The sequence below is a fragment of the Nomia melanderi genome, chromosome 3 (genome assembly GCF_051020985.1).
Source record: "Nomia melanderi isolate GNS246 chromosome 3, iyNomMela1, whole genome shotgun sequence".
Lineage (NCBI taxonomy): Eukaryota > Metazoa > Arthropoda > Insecta > Hymenoptera > Halictidae > Nomia > Nomia melanderi.
Window position 1 is genome coordinate 18,552,101 of NC_135001.1, and position 19,890 is coordinate 18,571,990.

The following is a 19,890-nucleotide window of genomic DNA, read 5'->3' on the forward strand; positions in this document are numbered from 1 at the left end:
GCGCGAGAGAGTCGCTTTCGTTTCGCGTCCCACACGTCCCGACGCCCGGTCGCCATCAGTCACTGCATACATCACCGTCAGCTTATTTTCGTGCGTCGCTACCCGCTGCTGATGTATGGACGTAATTGGTTAGGCGGGGTACGCCGTCGGCTCGATATACACGCCAAAAGGTTGCCTGTCAACGGCGGCCGCGGGCCGGAGGAGGTTCCGCGGAGACGACAAAATGATCGCGGGGGACGTGGGACTGGGGAGGACGCCATCACGCTTTGCGACGGTTTCGATCTTACGAGGAGAGGGCCAGACGTACAAATCTGTTTTTCAATGATACCGTGCATGTTGTAGTGCGTATCTAGAAATGGAAAGCTCTTGCAGCTGTTTTGACAATGGTCCTGCGTTTTTGAAAAATTAGTTGCACTTTTATTAACCGTCTGGCTGCTGACGGATTTCTTCGGACGTATGCCGAAACTATGTATGGGAAAAAATGGATACTTTTCGTACAATAAACTCAATTATATTGCATTACAATAACAAACATTTTTAAAAATACCATTTATTCACTTAAATTTGTTTTAATTCATTTTGTGGATAAAATTAGTAAAAACGCAGTCTTGGCATAACAAAAAAGAAGCGCTATCGCGTTCTTTGCAATTTTGGCAAAATGTATGTGCTGCTCCTCAGCAGTCGAACGGTTAAATTGTGTCCAGGCAGCATGAAATTGATTTAGTAACGCGGAAACTAAAATTGGAATTAAACGAGACCTCGATAAGTGCATTTTTATAGTTTGCACGAGAAAATTCAGGATATGCAATTCATCTGCTTGATAGTTCTAACGATAACTACTATACGCATCGAGGTTTAGTGGTATAGACTTGTGTTTGATAGCAATTCATGGAATGGGCTTCGTTGTTTGTCTATACAAATAATAATATTACAAACATATATACTTGTTTACATGCATAAGAGTATACAAATAGAACATCGAACTGTATTTGCGCTAATTAACGTCGGAACAGGCCACGATAAATACAACTACGCAAGAAATAAAAGTACCATCAATTCTTATCTCAATCAACAGCTTGTGAAACTATGAGCTTCGATCCGCGCGTATATTCTATTTTCACAATTTCATCTTCGAAATAAGCGAAGCCGCGGCGCACGAATTAATTCCGCTTCCCCGGGCGAGCGTATATTAGTAACGAGATAAATCGAGAAGACGGATACGGGACGCAGCCGATAATTCATTATACCTACAGTCCTATCTAATACCTCCGAGCCGAGTACCGCCGGTACATCGATCCTCGAGATTGTCCCGAACACGATCGTAATGATCCAAGAAACCGCGTGCTGGTGTGCGCGAAGTGCATGCTTGTCCGACGCGATGATAAAGGACGCGCGATTGCAGTCGCTTAAACTTATACGCGGCCGGTAGCCATTATTGTTTTATGATCTATCGCAAATAAATCTGCTGGACAGTCGTTGAACATGAATTACACTCGAAACCATTGAGAATCACTAAACCACTGTAACTGATCTTCCGAATGTGAAATCTTCGTTTGAAGTGTGACTTTATTGATTATGTTCTTTCATTAAATCTACAAAAAGGTGTTACAATATATAATATTTTCATACGATATTACAGATTTTGTAGCAGATGTTGCAGTGAGGGAGATTAGAGTAATCGCGGTCAGCTGACAATGATGAAGTTCTTAGTTTTTCTTGTTTACGTCTTGTTATACCGTTTACTGCACGTATGCACGGTTGACATTGAATCACTGCTCAATAACAAAGAAAAATAAGCTTTATCTTTTTTCCTCGTTCTAAATTTGAGGTCTTTTTTACAATTTAGCTTTAATTACTAATAGAGATGTTACAAATACGAAGGACTATATTCATGTTTCATGTAAATATTTGTTATTTATACGTTTAATATTCAGTTTCATCAATTAACGCAACTGACGCGCGTTATAGACATATTCTTCTCTGTTGTAACAGCTTTATTTGGTGGATAATAAGAACACAGTTTAGAAAAATTGGTAAAGCTCAAAAACAATTCAACATATTGAAAATGATCACACGATGCGAGCAGCTGGAAAATCATTAAACATTCTTTCAGCTTCATAGTTGATAATAAAAACGCAAGATAACTCGAGGTCGAGAAAGGAAGCATATTACATGTTTAACTTCTTCAATAAACAAAAAAGTATTTAGTAGAAAAAGAATAATAAAGATAAAATGAGAAAGAGATAAAGGAAAATCTTGAAAAAAATGAAAGTAGGAGAGAGAAGAATAAGAAAAATTGGTGTTTTATCAAATGAATCATTAAATTAATCTATTGTATCATCAAAAGCAATGATAATGACGATATAAGCGAAATGGAACTGAATCGGAATAAAATATTTAACAGCATCAACAAAATTCCTTCATTTGTCGATATATGTCAACGCTTAAGCATCTTTTGCATCGTATCATACTCTAATTTATTTCATACTGGTCACATTCAGTTTAAAATATGTCTCTCATCTATATCTCACCATTTTCTTCTTACATCTCACGCGCGTACCTAATAAATTCATCGCAAGCAATAAACCAACAATAGCAATAACATCACGGGTATACAGAGTACTTAATAAAAACCTGATTGCGCATACTTCTTATCAAATGAACTCATGAAAATCTTGTTACTTCATTATTCGCTTGCACGAACGTCTAACATAGGCTCGACCCACTTTCGCGGCGAACAAGTACCAGCATTTAACAGAAGAATTCTAAAATTATCACGAATTCTCCCGAGTTTACGCCACCGTGGTCCACAGGGACAAGATAAGCGTGTAACGTTCAGTGGGTGACAGTTGTAGTTCGCAAAGTGGCAGTTAGCGAGGCCAGACGCGCGGGCTACGTCCATCCCCGCGTAAACCGGACAATTTATACGATGAATTAGACTTTCAGACTCGCTAATGAACGATCGTAATCGGCCGAGAAGATGCACGCGCGTGTCAACGCGTCGCGTCTCGTCATTCGACGGCACGATACACGCAATTGGCGTTGCGTATGCGTCGGTGGGGTGGCCATTATTGTTGCGCGGGCTCCCGCCAGCGAACACTGGCCCAACAGATGGGCGTGCGTCAAGTTAAGTATAAGTTTAACCCTGGCAAATCGACTGAGGCGACCGTACGGTCCATTTCTCGGTTACGATACTCTTTGCCAGGATCTCTGCTCTCTATATATTCGCTGTTCTACGAAGTACGAGAATCATTGTTGTTACGACATTGTAAGAAATACTTGGCCGAGCATTTTACCCAGAACAACCTACCAGCTACGCACGAATGCCGGGCATAAATATTTCTACGAGCGTATACTGTCTGTATTAGGAGCGCTATCTTTAACGCGTTCAATACCGCGTGTACCACGTATGGTACACGTTGATTTTTGTAAGAAAATATTCTTACCCCTTTGCGCCACGATTTAATCACGAAAACTTGTGTACGAGGAAAGTATTTTCTGTTTATTGAAGTACAACAACCTTAGTTCTTAAGTTATACCATTGAATTACTTGCGTGACTAAATATTTTCACTCAGCATCAGTTCTTCGATTATAATTGAAGCAATTTGGAAGCTTCGGTCATCGGTAACCATCGTAGCAATCAACGTGTTAACACGTTGACACATAAAGCTTCAACGTTTTGTGTCATTTCTTCTTTTATAGCGAAGATGAAAAGAAATGATTACGAATTATTTTATACTAGAATTCTTAAATTATATTATTATCTACTTCTTTACGTCGTCGAACATTTTTATTCGATGTCAGTTATCTCAAGAGGTATAATCCAGTCATTTGAAAGCTCCGGTCATCGGTGACCACCGTAGCAATCAACATGCTAATGAATACGGTCGAAATAAAAACGAAACACGGAAACCAGCGCGAACACTTGAAACTTAATGCGTTATCACAACTCCAAGCGGAAAGTATTCCAGCGCAACTATGTCTCTCGGCAAGTATCTCCGCGACGTGCCCGGAAGTGCCGCGAAGGAAACATTTGGCCTCGATGCCGCGCGGGAAATCTCGGCTATCGTCATTAAGATGCCGGTATTTACGCGGCTGTATTTCTCCGGCTGCCCATCATCGCGACCACCAGGCCGAATGAGTAATGCAACAGGATCGCCTGGCCGCGGATCCCGGCTAGTTTCAGCGTGAGTGCAACCACCGGCCGTTTACTTTCGATCGCTCGTCAATCTGCTGACCTTCGACTCCCGCCGCGACGGGTCCAGGTCCCGGCAGCCACCGGGCACCAGCGGACGCTAGATAAAATCGTGTTAGCCGCCGACGTGCCTGGCCAGTTTGTGCTCGAAACGGTCGCGTCCTTTGAGTTCTTCGAATAATCGCGACGCGGATTATACCCAGCGGAATTAATTAACGTCGAAGCGCGACCGATCTTCGGCCGCCGCCGCGCCGTTCGGCTTTCTCGTTGACGGACGCTGCTGCACGCCGCATTTCGAAAGACGAGCCTTGAGGTAGGACTGCGTCGATATAGTTTGCGGCATTGCCGGTCTCGCTGCGTGTTTCCGTTTCGTACTGTCGCGTATGCTCTTATATCGCGAATACAGCGGGAGATATATTTTTATTAGTCACTAGACAATGCGAGTTTCTTGCTTTAATGAAGTTCATATTCTACATAAATCAATAGCTTGTTTCAAATGTTTGTACATGTGTTTTTAGTATGTCAGACGTCGAGTGTACAGAATTTCGTGAATAGAATATGATCGAAGCCTACATGTTATTCATCTACTTCCTTCGTCTATCTGAGATTACGTTTCACAACGCAATAAGAGAGCTTCAAGGAAAAACTACTAACAGTATTATCAAGGTAGTAAAATTCGGAGTAGAGTGAAAGGGGCGAAGTATCTCAAATGCCAATACCTTGTTTCAAACTAGTCTACATACTAAGTGGATTCCTATCTGTTAAAGGCATAACAAAAATCCCCTGACAACTTAATACCTCCGACTCCTCGTTCACCGGTGCAAAACGTCGCGCAACCGGCATGCTCACGATGCAACCGAAACCTCTCAAAATTCCCGAGATTCTAAAAAATCAGAAGAAACCTCCTTCATAAGGCGTCCCAGCAATTTTCAATTCCCGTACCACGAGCGTAGTCCGAAACCGTCGGTAGAACGAAAAGGAGAAAAGAAACAGCTCGCAGAGGTAGTCGCATCGATCCCGAGCAAAGAAGAAAGAGAGCCGGCGTGTCGAACGTCGTCAATCCGACCGATCTAAATCGACGCGGCCGCAGGAATGTCCCGATCGAGCTCGGCCGGTGCCATCTTTCGATCCGGCGTGGCCGAATAGTTGGCTTGCCTCGCGAGCACGATCGTATCGCGCGCGGCGCGGCCCGCGCCGCCCGAAAAAATCCGAGCAGAATGCCATGACCCAGCGTGGCATTTGCATCCCTCGGATCTAATGAATAGCGGGCATTACGTCCTATTTGGTCCTCTCGTCTAGAGGCAGCCTGTGACGATGCCAGTGCGGCATGGCATAGCTATCGCGCTATTTGCAGTCTGGCCCGACCCCTACGAGGCTAGGGGTGCACTACGGACCACCGAACGACGCCTGGCCTCGGTATGTGCTCAATGGAGGCCCGTACCCCTCTTCTAACGACGTCTCTCGTACGATTTACCTATTAAACGTCGATCCAGACGTTACGTTTCCTCTGCACGGATTCATAGGACGGTCCGATACGCTCGGGGTAGGGGGTGGCCGGGAAAATCCCTCGAATTATCAGCGACGCTGAGAGTCGGGCATCGAAGCGTTTCGTCGGCAGGCATTTCGTTGTCGGCGGTCTTGTTGGGCTTGCGATATTTTGACGTCCGCCACCCTGCCCCCGCAGACGGACGTCGATACCGTTGCCACGCGGGGGTTGTTGCAATTTGAAGCATTGATCCGCACGTCCGCCGGCCCGGCAGTTTATTGAGTGGTTTTCGATGGAATGATTAGGGGAAGCAGATTGAGGAAATGCAGTCGGCGCTGTGGTTATTATTTGGCCGACTGTCGCTGGGATCATTTGCGGAATGGTTTCTGTCATTCTGTTATGCTATTCGGATTATTTATGGATGTGAAATATTATTTTGAAGGATCATTTTAATTATTTTTAGAATATTCTCGAATTTAGATTGCTCTGGACAGAATGAGGATGGAATTAGCTAGATGAAGATTAAGCGAAATTATGCTAAGAATGTGTGGAAGTAATTGGGACATAGATTCAAGGTTTTGTTTAAAAATTTTAAGGTTGGGACTTTTTTTTAGTTTAAGCTTGAAACTGAAAGATTAATTTAGTTTCAGTTTTCGCGTTTCTTTCGATCGCCATCGTCTTGTTACGAATTAATATTTCAGAAATGCAGTTCAGTAAATAGAATACGCAATATTAAAATTATGGATTATTATGTTTTAGATAATCCTAACTTGTCTATAGGTGTCGCATGAAAAATGAATGAACACACGATGCACAGTATTATTATTATATTTAGTTACAATTTCGTTTTTCCTGTCGTTAAATTAAGATTTCTTCTTCTTCAATGGATTTTGAGCAAAATAAATAGTGTCTGGTTAGGAATAAATTTTCTTCGATACCCGACACCTTACAGTCCCCCGTAACACAGATAAGTAAATAAATGATCGTTTGCGCGAACTCTGATAATTACAAATATCGCCAGGCACAACAGTTGTTGCATGCAACCGAAGGGAGAAGCGTGTGAAAATTGCTAAGTGAAAGGCTATTGCGAAATTTATCAAGAGCCGCGAAAGCAACGGTTCACGTTTCACTCAAACCATGTCTATCTTAATCACCGCGTCCATATGAGCACTGAAACATTAATAAAGCTTATCACGTGTTCATTTCTCTACAAGACACCCGACTATCGAGAAGCCATGTAACTTCGAAAATATTTCAAGTATACGATTCCAACAGTTGCTTTAAGTCAATTGCGAAATAAGACAAAGCATCTGTTAAACTTCAATAATTTAGAAACTCGATGTTTCCTTTCTGAAACGCAAGTCTCACGATGAAGGAAAATATTTTTCTTTATGCAACGTTAATACTCACCGTGATTGATTACAAATAGATCGAATCTTTCTTCACCATGCTTCTCGAGTGTTTTTCTACAAAGGTATATACTTGTTTAATGAACATTTTTAGCACACTTAGAAGAACCATTTAGTCAGTCGACAGACAATATCGAATTGTAATAAATTAGTAAATTGTAGTAATGTAAAGTACATTATTACTATAAACTCGTTATAATTAATATAACGATTAGAACTATAAACCTATTAGAACTATAAACTCGTTATAATTAATTTCTATTCTGACATAGTAATAAACGCACGCAAATATTTCAAGATTAATTCACTTACTCAGAAAGTATGAATAATTTACATTTAAATATAAGCACTGCTGCAGGTTATAATTAAAAAAAATATATATTAAGGAGGGTAATATTGTTCTCGCAGTTGAACGTGCACCAAAGATCGCTAGAGGCGGCGGGTCTCGAAATTTGCGGTGCTAGCGGTAGTGTCCCGCAAGGACAGCCTAGTAGCGCCGGCTCTGTCGGTTCAGCGCCGAGTCCAGCGTCGCCGAGACCAACCCCGCAACCGCGGCCACCCCTTGCGACCACCACTTCTCAACCCACCAGAACGTTAGACGACGATAGATCGACGGACGGTGAGTTCGAGATCCAATTTTTAATGATGCTTAGGTCTTCGAATGTACTTTAACCAGTTAACACGTTGAATTCCCACCCAAATCGAATTACTATAGTTCATTTAATTGAACGATGATTATCTAGAAACATTTGTACGTTACAGATAACGCTATATAATCCGGTGACATTCAGCTCGATGAATATGCAGTAATAATAATGGGATTCAATCGAATGATTGAATACTAAATTCGTTCCGTTCTGTGGATTTTGCTCTATGAAATCGTGCGGTATTCAACGTGTTAACTGTGTTTCACTAGTATACATGTCATCGTAAAGCTTGACATGACACTAATTCTTTCAGCGATGAATTCTTTATTTTCTCACATTAACATGTAACTCTTCTTTGTTTCATTTTGATCTTTCATTAAGATATAATCTACGCGTATTCGTCCAGCGTTCGACGAGTACACGCTCCATTTTTCGATTTTATTACAAATAATCTCCTTAAGTTTAAAATATTAAATTTTAATTATTACTGCATAATATAAAAATACGAAAATTTGATCAGATTTTATTAGAACTGGTTACTTGTTTAAAATTAATTAATCATGGAATACATGAGATTTTTTACGCATAGTGTTACAAGTTGATTTCATTAAAAATTGTCGGCGACATAACTCAGTTTTCTAAAAAGTATTTGGTGTGGAATGTCTCGGTGACCAATACCGTTAATTCGAGCAATAAATAAATAATCACTGAGATAACTTGCTCTTTTCAATTATCATCGAAAAACGATGAAACTAAAGAAAATATTGAATTATGGTAAAATTGCCGTTGCTAATTATTTCGTAGCCGTAGGTGCTGGCACTGCCGCGGAAGACTCGGACGACGGTGAGAGTAGAGCGCAATATGTAAACCCAAATTGCGTGGTCTTCACCAACTACCGAGGGGACGCTGCGTCCGAGGTGGAGGAACACTTTCAAAGGGCACTAGCACATGACAAACTGAAGGGTGAGTCGCTTTATCGAATAGAATATTTAAACGTCAAAATTCCGTAAACATTAAAGATAAAATATTTCACTCTTGTGTTGTCTTTTTCTTTCAAGATCAAACGCGATGTAATAAAAGTACTTCTCGAATTTCATGATTTCTTAAACATTCAACGCATCTTCATAACGGAAGGAATTAACAGACGTTCATTATAGACGTTTAGAACCACTACCGTAAAATATTGGTTAACAAACTATAAACTTCCATATGTATAAACGAACACGATAAAAATAAATAGTTCTAATTCGAGAAATATTAATAGTTTATTCGGAGAACAATCTTTATTTATGTCTATTTCAAAGACAATATCAATGATAATATTAATGATTTAATTCCTTACGTTCTCATTCAACATATCTTAAACCTTAAATCGAATCAGATTCAATTAATAAATGAAAAATAACAATCTTATTCAAATAAAAACATTTGAATATAAATGCTACTTAAAAACCGTCGGATTACAAAGAATCAAAATAATACTACACACTTGAATCGACGATTTCGCAGCTATTTTACCGAAACGTTAAATATTTAATTCACAAACGAATATATAATTGGGCTCGGTTCGATCCAATTACGATCTCGATGCTTCAAGCGTCATCGAAGCACACGCGCCGAAGATTGGACAGCACGAGCTGGTACCGGGACTAATGCATCAAAGGACGGTGATTTAACGCATCCAACAGAGATGCAACGCGAAGCCAGCGGACGACCGATAATAAAGTGCACCATTAGCCCGCGACAACGCTAACAAGCCACGTAACAATTGTACCGTCGTCGTACTTGGAGACCTAAAACCCTCGCTGTCGGGCCGAGGAAGGAGACGGAGAAGAAGAAGAAGTGGAAGTCACGCGGGAGACGAAGCGCGCGAGCCTGAGAATACAAGAAGGCGAAGAAGAAATGGCTGAAAAAGAGATGAAAAGGAAGGGCGCCATTGGGAAAGCGTTTAGAAACGAAAAGGAAACGTGGAGCCAAAAAGAAGATAATTACTCAGGCACTAATGAAAACTAATGAAGCAGATTACTCAAATTCAAATATTAAAACAGTAACATTTTTCAAATTAAAAACTTGAGATTGAAATTATATAGTACAGTGGAACCTCGGAATTATTTGTATTGTTCATTGGAATAGTTATTGATGCAAATGAAATAAAAATAATCTATAAGAAATATACTTAAATAATTATAGAATTTATTAAGTTGCATTGCTGTGATTATTATAACAAAGAAACAGCAAAAACTAATTAATTCACTTGCTACACTCATTTCTTGTAACCTCCATAGAGACAACATGTCGACTTAAATAATGTTCATTACGGTAGAGACACTAGTTCATTTAATTACCGCCGTTACACGCCGAAACAGAAAGATCATACTCGAACCCTACGAATCTACAAAATGTTCCTAACAAATAGCGTTCACCGAAAGAATTGCTCAAATAAAATCTACATATTAAAATCATACAGCCCGAGCAAGAAACAAAGGAAAAAACCAAAAGCAAACTAGAACAGACTTCCATCGCCCGAAGAAATGCTCCAAGTGGCATAAGCTAACTCGACGAAAAAAAGCGTTCGAATAAGGACCGCATATTAAAATCATACAGCCAAACCGACGAAAGAAGAGGAGTAAAAAACGAAGGGAAAAGAGAGGATGATCAACGGACGCAGCAAACGGTGCAAGAACAAACATTCATAACCGCCAGAAAAGGAATCGAACGGAGGCGATAGCCGTCGATGGAGCGAATATCATCAGCAGTCAGCCGGCTCCGGGGCGGCTGTCCGTCGCTCGTTCCCGAAAGAAAGAGCCCGCTAACAAGAATGGCCAAGGGAACCGTTGGTGTGGGGGATCGGGGGTTGTCAAGGCACGGGCGAGTTTGGCAAGCGATCGGCGTAGCAGCCCGTCTATATCGGTATCGTTTAAGGCCGCATTTATCTCGCGGCGGTGCTCAGGATCAGTTCACTAGCCTGCTTAGAATTCAAGACAACACGACCTAATTGTTATGTGCCTGTGCGCGTTCCCCGCCGTGCCCTCCCCCTCTCCCCCCTCGGCCTCTCGTTGAGTCCTCTTCATCCCCCCGCCGACAGTTTCATCGCGGCCACGGTTTCTCGGCGTAGGAAAGGTAAATTAAGAGCTTCTTCGCGCTCTCCTTCTCTCTCTCTCTCTCTCTCTCTCTCTCTCTCTCTCTCCTTCTCTTTCTCTTTCTCTCGAGCGGGTTACGAGCTGACTCAGGGAAGGGCAGAAGGAAACGAAGAGAACGATCAAGAGGACCAGGGGCGGGAAAGGGCGGGGAAGAGAAGAGACACCGCCGGAGACAGTTTTAGCCGCGGTATGCTGGGCTACATACGTACAAGGAGTGAACGGCTCTGTGGGTGAACGTGTTCACCGCCTGGAACAAAGACACCCTTCTCCGGGAGGATCAAGGTGGAACGGATCCGAAGGGTTGGGAACTGTTTCGGACGGCGCTCGCGGCACGTGTTTGCGGCTACGGGCAACGGTTCCGCATCGGGGATGCTGCTGCTGCGAGATGACATCTTATTAGACTGGGTTTTTGCGTTGGCAAGTATTTTAGGGGAGGTTTCTGTGGGTGGTTTTCTTTTATTTTGTCGCTGTCGTGATCGGTGTGCGAGGTTTAGTGGGAATTCAGATGGAACATGTTAGACTTGATGGGTGGGTATATGAGAGTCGTTACTATTGTTACTGTAGTTTCTTAACGTGTCGAAGGATGGAATTCTTTTCGAAGAAAATTTAGAAAGTAACTTACGTAAGTGTATTTTGAATTATTTATCCCTTTGGAAGTAGAGGTGACATTTATTGATATTATAGCTATGCTTATACTTAATATCGCGGTTACATTATTCGTAAATGTAAATTAGTAATTCTTTATAATTAATACTAATGCTTAGGTAATTGATATTAATCGTGTGAATGTAAATTAGAATTTTTTAAGTTAATTATTAAATTAGTAAGGTTGCTTAGACGCTTATGCGAGTGGTAAAGTGGAAGAACCAGAGAATTCCGACCGATTGAAATTTAATTTATTATACTCGTACGTACCTTTACTCGTTACTTACATAACTGTGCACTCGATATTAAAGAATAAATATAAAATTAATTATAAAATTAAAATCGTGCATTTGAAAGTTCCGTTTCGTAATGATAACTAAGTGAAGCATATTTTTAAAAAAGAACGATACAGAAGAATAATTTAGTTCAGTGTTAATCGCGTATCGAAGTAAAATGATCTCTATTGAAACTATTCAATGCGTCAATTAAATTATATATTTAATATATCCATTTAATAAAATAAACAGAAAAGAAGATTAACTGAATGAAACAGGATAATTAGACAACAAAGCTCCGGAAGCACAAAAAATGGCATATGTCGGGGAGTTGATGACGTATCGAATAAAAATGAATGGTACGAAGGATACGTGGCGCCTTAAAAAAGACAGTACCCAATGGTAATTGAGTCGCGAAATGCGCGGAACGAATCAGGTACTCTATTTCATCGATAAAGTCAGCGCATTAAGACACCGGGCACAAAATGAGAATCCGATGCGAGCAAAACAACAATGAAGAGAACCACGTCGATGTGACCGTAGAGTGCTTATCGAACAGTAACTGGACGCTAAATGCAATTTCCACGGTAGATCAAAGAAGCACCGAGCACCTAGATCGACGATACGTGTACCCCTTAATCACAGTTACTCTCCTTCGAGTTATCAATTATCTGAGCACGGTGTAGTAAAGCTAAAGACGTTATTAGTCTTCTCCGCTCCCCGCAGATAACATATTTCACCGGCTAATGAGTCAAAAGAAGTCGCTGGTGGATTCCGCGACATAGGACAAAGTGTCCGTCCAAAAGCGAAAAGAACGACCGCGAATTACCTGTTAACAGGTGAAGGTTTATTTTCATCTGACACGTCATCAACCTTTTGCACCGTGTCATTCTTCCTCGTGTTTTTTCATAGTTTTATTAGCTTGTCCATTCTATTCGCTATATTGTACTTGCTCATGATTCAGTTTTTGTAGTTATTTGTCGATAGACTGTTAAACATACATTATTACAGTGTAATCCATTTTCAGCATTAGTATACTTTGAATTTTCATGGTGGAAGAATTAGTGCTTAATCGAATTCAAATCATTCATTTTCCTTACATTTTCCTGAAATTAGAACTCTTGAAAATTTCGTTGATATTAAAAATATTATTGATACTCCGGTAAGTTGATTTAGAGTATTTGAAGTTGCTTCTTTTGAAATTGCATTTCTTAAAGTAATGGACAAGACGTGATTACTGTTTCTTTTCATTTAACAGAAAGTACCTAAAATTATAGTGAAATTGAATATTTACATGTTGGTTTTTTTGTCACCTGAGAGTCATTAAAATTAATCGTAAAAAGATATTAATCCACAGTAATAGTCAGTTGTAATCAAAGTCATTAAGGGAAAATAGTATCAAATACGTTTGTAAACGTTAATGTCATTAAGTTTCTAGATCTGCTTCTTAGACTTCAAAAATAGACTACTCTAAAATGATAGACCGAGAGTGTACGATAGAAGTGAACGATAAACGTTCGAGTTTTGCTTTCGATAAGAATGCATCAACGGCGTAACACGAACGATCAACGTGCTTTCTTGCAATCGACACCTGAAGCATCCGAGTAAAACGCTCCCCGCGTTCCGTTCGTACGTGTGTTGGAAACTGGTCGAGATGAATGTGCGCTTTCTAACGTTTCGTAGACAATTGCAACACTGAATAATACGTATCGAGAACCGATATTTGCTTTCTGCACCTCACAAAAGACAACATTCACTTGAATTTTAGTGAAACTTTAGCGATATATCTACTACATAAATGCAATCAGCTCACAAGAGTCTATATACATAATGTAACACGTAAATATTATGAAACTAGAATAGATATTTCATTATATGTTACATTATAACATATCGTAGCTACTAGAATAACAAAACTTAGATGAGAATATCGTTTACTAAACCTCAAAGGCTGTCGCAATTGAAATTTCTTCGCTGAAACCAGAAATATCCTGAAGAATACTTAAATACATTTATATATAATAAGATGCGTACCAAAATAGAAGTTATATAAAATTTTAAAAATTCACCTTATACACTTCCTAAAAAAGTTCCACTCCCTACTTCCACTCCCAAAACATCGTCCTCTTCAAACTCTTCCGCGCAGCGCGCAATTTCTATCCACTCGCTTTCCCAGAAGCAAATGTCAAATGAACGAAAATCCGCGCCAAAGCAACGCCCCTCGACGTCCTCGGGTCCCGCCGTCATTTTTACGGCGAAAAAAGAGAATGGCAGACAGCTCCGCGAGACGAGAACAGCGCTCGCGATCAGTCACCGTTGCCGGCGGCGTCGCGACCTGAAAAATCGCGGGCGTTTATCAGCGCGCGCTGCCGGACGAGGGGTTAATTCGGAACGCCTCGCGCGGAGAGGAGGAAGCGTTATCTGGCGGGAATACGGCGCGCTCAAAAACGGCGGTAACGTTGAGTTCGGGAAATTGAGCGCATCGTTCCAGCCGGTGGCGTCAAATTAACGCCCCGTTCAGCCGACCGGCCGCGACACGGACGCAATTACTTAACACGGCCCTTACACGACGCGTCCTCGCGTCTTCAAAGCCGCTGCCGCGAGATTAGCCGCGATACCGTTCACGATCGCACTTTTTCACTTTGCCGGGATTCAGCCGCGGATCTTGACGGATGAAAATTGCCGTGTAATCCATGACGCGCGGTGATTTAACGCGCCGCGATGAAAAATGTCGCGAGAGTCGTTACATCGGCTCGCCTTTGGATAGTTCTTTTTCTATCGAAGGTAGATTTATTGATGGGAACTGTCAGATATGAAGAAGACTCGTGTGTTTCTGGTGAAAGTAAGATATATTCTGTGAATACAGGAACCATCGTATCACACGGTTGTTACGTTCTTAAAAAATTTCCTGTTATGCGAATCCGTGTCATACGAAACAAAGAACTAATGCAAAAGGGAGTTAGGTTCCAAAAAAAAGTTAATCTATGTATAATTTTTGTAAAAAGAAAAGACAACGTTTTAAAACGTACTTAATACTCCACGAACAAAATGGGATTTCAAATTCTAAGAAATTTGGAAACTGCAGGCAAATCTGATACGATGTACACGTTCGAATGGAAAATTTTCAATGATATCTTGCGCACTGGAAAGCTTCAATTTCGAAGTTTCGAACTTCCTTCACTTTTTGATATTATTTGGATTTTGTAATAAGAATACTTTGCAGGAGAAACGGTCAAAATTAGAATGTTCCGTGAAAATTGCAGAAATTTTACAGAATAAGAACATAACGCGCACTTGAGAAATATTTGCAGTCATAAATCTTGGCAGGCGAAAGAAAATGAAAATCAAACATGTGATCCTAGACTTATGTCCGGCTGTACATTTTCGTATACACGCTTTACGACTGCGTAAATGGAACCGTTAACTGCTTGGAACGTGAGTTTATGACGTGTAAATGATGGTTTGATGGGAGTTTTTTCAAAATTTCTTGTAGAAGTCAACGTTTTAACCTTTCTCGAGCAAAAGCTTGAACCAATGTTCCCTAAATTCAACTGAATTTTAATATAACGCTTTTTCGAGTATATTTAAAGGTACATAACGAGTACTACAGTACTATAGACACTTCTACATTATATAGTTACAATATTCCGAATAAACACTATGCGAAAACTTCAAAAAATACAACTAGAAATAAAATAAAGGCAAATAATGAATCTGCCTTCTAATTAAATCAGAACAGGACCAATTGCCAAATATTTATATTACCAAGCTGTAGCACGTTAAAATATTTCGGAAATAACTGATATACACACAACACTCGAATAACACGATTTTTCAGTTATACAGAGTTGCGAATATTTGCTCAAAAATTGCAACAACCAGACTACTAATTGCAAAATACGGTACTTCAACTGCGTGAGTTTTTATTTATGGATCTGTAGTATGTAGGAGCACCAGTATGTGGAACACGAGTTCCAATGACAGAATGAAATTATTATATTTTTTACACGGTTATAAATAACACTGAATCTACATGTCAACCGCATTATTCGAAACCTTTGTTATTTCCTCGTGCTTTACTGTTGAAACGAACAATAAGTGGAGCCAATTTCACTCATATATGTTAACACATTGTTGACTGGCAGTTCTACGCAGAAGCTATCCTATGTCATCGGTTATTATTCCGCAATTAAGTATGAACGTGAGATAATCTAAATAAGCTTCAATGTAGGTATTTTGTGTATATAATGAACTGAAATGAAACTTTTGACGTGTCTTTTATATAACTTTGAATATTTTGCTTTTGCAATATTCTGTATTGTCTGTGATTCAAAAATTGAAATGGCTAATGCAAGCAAACACGAGTTAACTCGTGACCGCTCAACAATGTCTTAACCCTTTGCACTCGGGAGGTGACTCTCAATCACCACTTGATTTGATTTGCAAAATTATAAAGTCTTATATATAATATTAAGCTTTGTATGATGCATCGATATATGGAATATTGAAATAAAATAACTTTCCTTCTTAATTTATATACGTTTTCTCATTAATTAATTTCAAAGGATATCGTCCGTATCTCATCGGAGAATACTGAATATTTCTAGTGAAAAACTTTCGAGTGCAAAGGGTTAATAACCAAAATCTTCGAATTTTTCCTATCTCCAGTACTACAGTACTTTGTACAAAAACTTTGATTTATAAAGTACAAATTGACGCAAATATATTGAAGGAGATCTTAACATCGACGAATACAGATAGTGTAAGAGAAAGCATATAAATAAACGAAAACACCGAATTGTCAGCGCGAAGGTTAATAATTTAAAGGTGACCACGAGAGTACATAAATAATATGCAAAACGTAAAACTCGGCGAACGAGCATTCACCCAGAAAAATCCAGAAAGCCGGGGGAACGAAGAAATTACCGTTCCAGAGGAATTATCTAAAGATCGCGATCCGATTCGCAGCGCAAGGTGAACAGAAGTAAGCACGCTTAACACGGCTCGCCGGTAGCTCGAGCGACGCGAGATCATTAATTTTTTCATGCCGGTCCGTTCGTTCGTTCGTTCGTTCCTCCGATTCACCCTGGAATGATTTATCCTCGTCCGCTCCGATCCAGCGACATCGATCGGTCGACCTCGCGCGCGATAGCCTGATACAAATGCGGTCGGTAAATCTTCCGTGGCGACGCGGTCGCAGTGTTTCATTTCTAAAGTCCCCGCGGAAAATAATCGGCTGACACGGGGCCGGATAAGTTTCTCGCGAGGCGAGCCGCGTCGTGCCGCACAGCGTCGACGCGTGGCGTTGGACGGCTGCCAGAAGGTGGCTCTATAAAGACGTCGCGCGTCCCGGTGCCGCGATTCGTCAAAACGTAACCCAGAGCAGATTGATGTGGCGGTGCGACCGGATGGCTCGTTATTCTGATTGCGAGCCGTACACTGCCAGCCGTTGCTAAAGAAACGACGCCCTGAACAGGCATCGAGACACCGCCGAGCACTAATGACCCGTCTCTGTCTATTTTCGATACGTGAAGCTTGGGAATAGTTTACAATTTGTTCATTCGCCACGCTATAACATGTATTGTTTTGGTTAACTCTTTGCAACTCAAAGAGTTTGTCACTAGAAATATTCAATTTATTTTTGTGAGATACAGATGGCATTTCTTTAAACTAACTTAACGAGGGATCTATTCGCAGAATAAGGGGAACAATGGTATTTTATTTCCACGTTTCACGCATCGATAGATTACTCAAGACTTAATGTTAAATACGAAATTTTACAATTTTCACCGATCGAGTGGTGACTGAGACCCAGTGCAAAGGGTTAACTTTGCAGATTATTAGATTGAGAAATTGGGTCCTACGCGTGGAGTATTACTTTTTACTAGGGATTTCGTAAGTACTATCTACAGATGACTTAGTATAACCATTACTTTGTAGAGTCAGTAAATGCGGAGAAACCTTAAGACAAACGAATGGCTCTTAAAACTACGATACCCATTCACTTGATGTTTTTAATAATTACAAAATGTGCAATTTTAAGTACTTAAAATTTCAGTAAATACTGTTTCTAGTAAACTAATTTCGCGAATAGAACCGAGGATTGTCCACCGACGTTTATTCCGATGTCTGGAATTGGTATTAGTATCGATAGGACTCCTAAATACCAACCATAAAACAACAAATACAACACTACAATATATTCAATCTCATTAAATCAGCTTTAAATCCGAAGTGTTGGAACATCAATACACCAACCATTTATTATTGCCCGAAACCTTCCGAGACCTCTTCCCCCAATTACAGCCCGAATCACCCGAATCGTCCGTGAATTTGGCATCGACAACCCTTTGGAGTTCCATCAGAGCCTCTACTCTGGCGTTCGCATAGAATTGAATCCTACCTTCTCCAGCCTCCCGGAGCCTCCCCCTTCCCGTGGTGCAGCGTTCCCGTCGGCCGGCTCCGCGGCATCGGCACAGTAGAAAGCCGGCCGTGGACGCTCGACACTCTGTTTCTTTAATTGCGTTAATAAATAAAGGACAGTCGGCCGAGGCCGGTGAGCCGAGGCCGGAGAGACAGAAAGGGGGGAGGATACAGGGGAAGAAGAAGAAGAAGAAGAAGAAGAAGAAGAAGAAGGAGGAGGCGAAGGGAGGCGGCTGCGGCGGCGGCTGCGGCCAAGAAAGCTGGAAGAGGGATATAAAGGGGGTTGCGGAGGAAGGGCGAAGGACGTGGAAACGAAGGACGAAAGTGTGTGGAAGGCCGGTTCCGGCCGCTATCTCGCATCTTCTCCCCCGAGTAAGCAAATCGCAATATTTAACGCGATAGTTAGTCAATCTTTCTTGATACGTGTGTAGGAGGATGATGCCGCGCCGCCTCGGCCAATCCGCGCCGCAGCCGGCCCGGCATCAACGGGAAAGTATATTTTACACGTTCGTCGGGAACGGGGCCCCCCTTTCCGCCCCCATGCACCCCCGCCCCCCTCGCCGCTAGCTCGTCCTTTCATTCGGCATTCCACGCGTGGGAAACAATGCGGCCCCATGGCTTCTTTATGCTTAAAGTGTCGCGGGTCAGTTGTTACCGGGACGACCCGATACCCAATCGGATTAAAAGTATCGTCGCCGGTCCGCCGGACCCTGCCGGATTGCGGATCCCACTCTCGAAATTTCTCGATCTCTCTCGCCCCTTGTCGGAATCGGTGTTAACCCCTTGTGCGGGGGAGGGGCGAGTCCGCGGGAACGATTTTCTGGATTTCATTTAACCCTTAACCAGTTAACACGCCGCACGATTTCATAGAACGGAATACACAGAATGGCGAGGATATAATATCAAATCATTTGATTGAATTGAATTATTATTACTGCGTGTTCGTCTAGCTGAATGTCGCCACATTAGGTAGTATTATTTATAATATAGAAATAGTTTCAAATAATCAGCGGTTAATTGAGTGAACTATAGTAATTCGGTTTAGTTGGGAGTCATCGGTGACCCCATGGTATTCGACGTGTTAACTGCGTTCGACCAGTATACGCGTCATCTTATGCGTTCGTATGCCATGTTGGATATGGCAATACAAATTTCTTGTGAAACGTTGGAAACTGATTTAGAAAGTACCATAGTTTAGAAGATTACAAACGTTAAATCTTATTATAAGAATAATAAGTGAAATAAATAGAAAATGTTGAATTCTACCGCTGTGAATTACTTTAATTCGCGTCCCTGAAAATAAATACAAGTTTGCACCCATTAACCCTGAAAATAAATCGAGTGCAATGGGTTAAAACGCAAAATGGTACGAATTGTTTCGGATAAATTTGTAATCCTTCGTTTCACTGTAGTTTTTCGTTGGAATATGTTATAGATGAATTTGTTCTGGGTTTGATGGATATACGCTTTATTGTTTGATTTTATTGTGCGCGCAATGGGAGATTTTTCAAACTAAATTCCACAATTAACTGGTTAATTATTACTTTGCTTCGTTGTGACTATTTCAAGCTGACGCGTATGCAGGGCTTCTAATACGGTCACCAACATGCAAATATAATTGATATAATGTCACTTCAATCGATGAGCATTAGCTTCGAAAAATCCCAGT

At 41.0% G+C, this 19,890-nt stretch overlaps 1 protein-coding gene and 1 long non-coding RNA gene across 3 annotated transcripts in view; one reads left to right on the plus strand and one right to left on the minus strand.

Annotated features, from left to right (window-relative positions):
* vg (transcription factor vestigial) overlaps positions 1 to 19,890 on the plus strand; it is a 153,014-nt gene that overhangs the window by 103,042 nt on the left and 30,082 nt on the right. The window contains exons 2-3 of one of the 2 annotated variants that reach the window (XM_031981868.2): positions 7,500 to 7,710; positions 8,543 to 8,701. In XM_031981868.2, coding sequence (XP_031837728.1) covers positions 7,500 to 7,710; positions 8,543 to 8,701 — 370 coding nt within the window. The remainder of the gene's footprint in view (positions 1 to 7,499; positions 7,711 to 8,542; positions 8,702 to 19,890) is intronic. The other variant, XM_031981869.2, reaches the window with a different exon arrangement.
* LOC143174320 (uncharacterized) lies at positions 2,152 to 3,092 on the minus strand. Its single transcript, XR_012998158.1, has 2 exons — positions 2,649 to 3,092; positions 2,152 to 2,560 (listed from the first exon to the last, which is right to left on the minus strand). It is a non-coding gene; the product is annotated as an uncharacterized LOC143174320 (long non-coding RNA).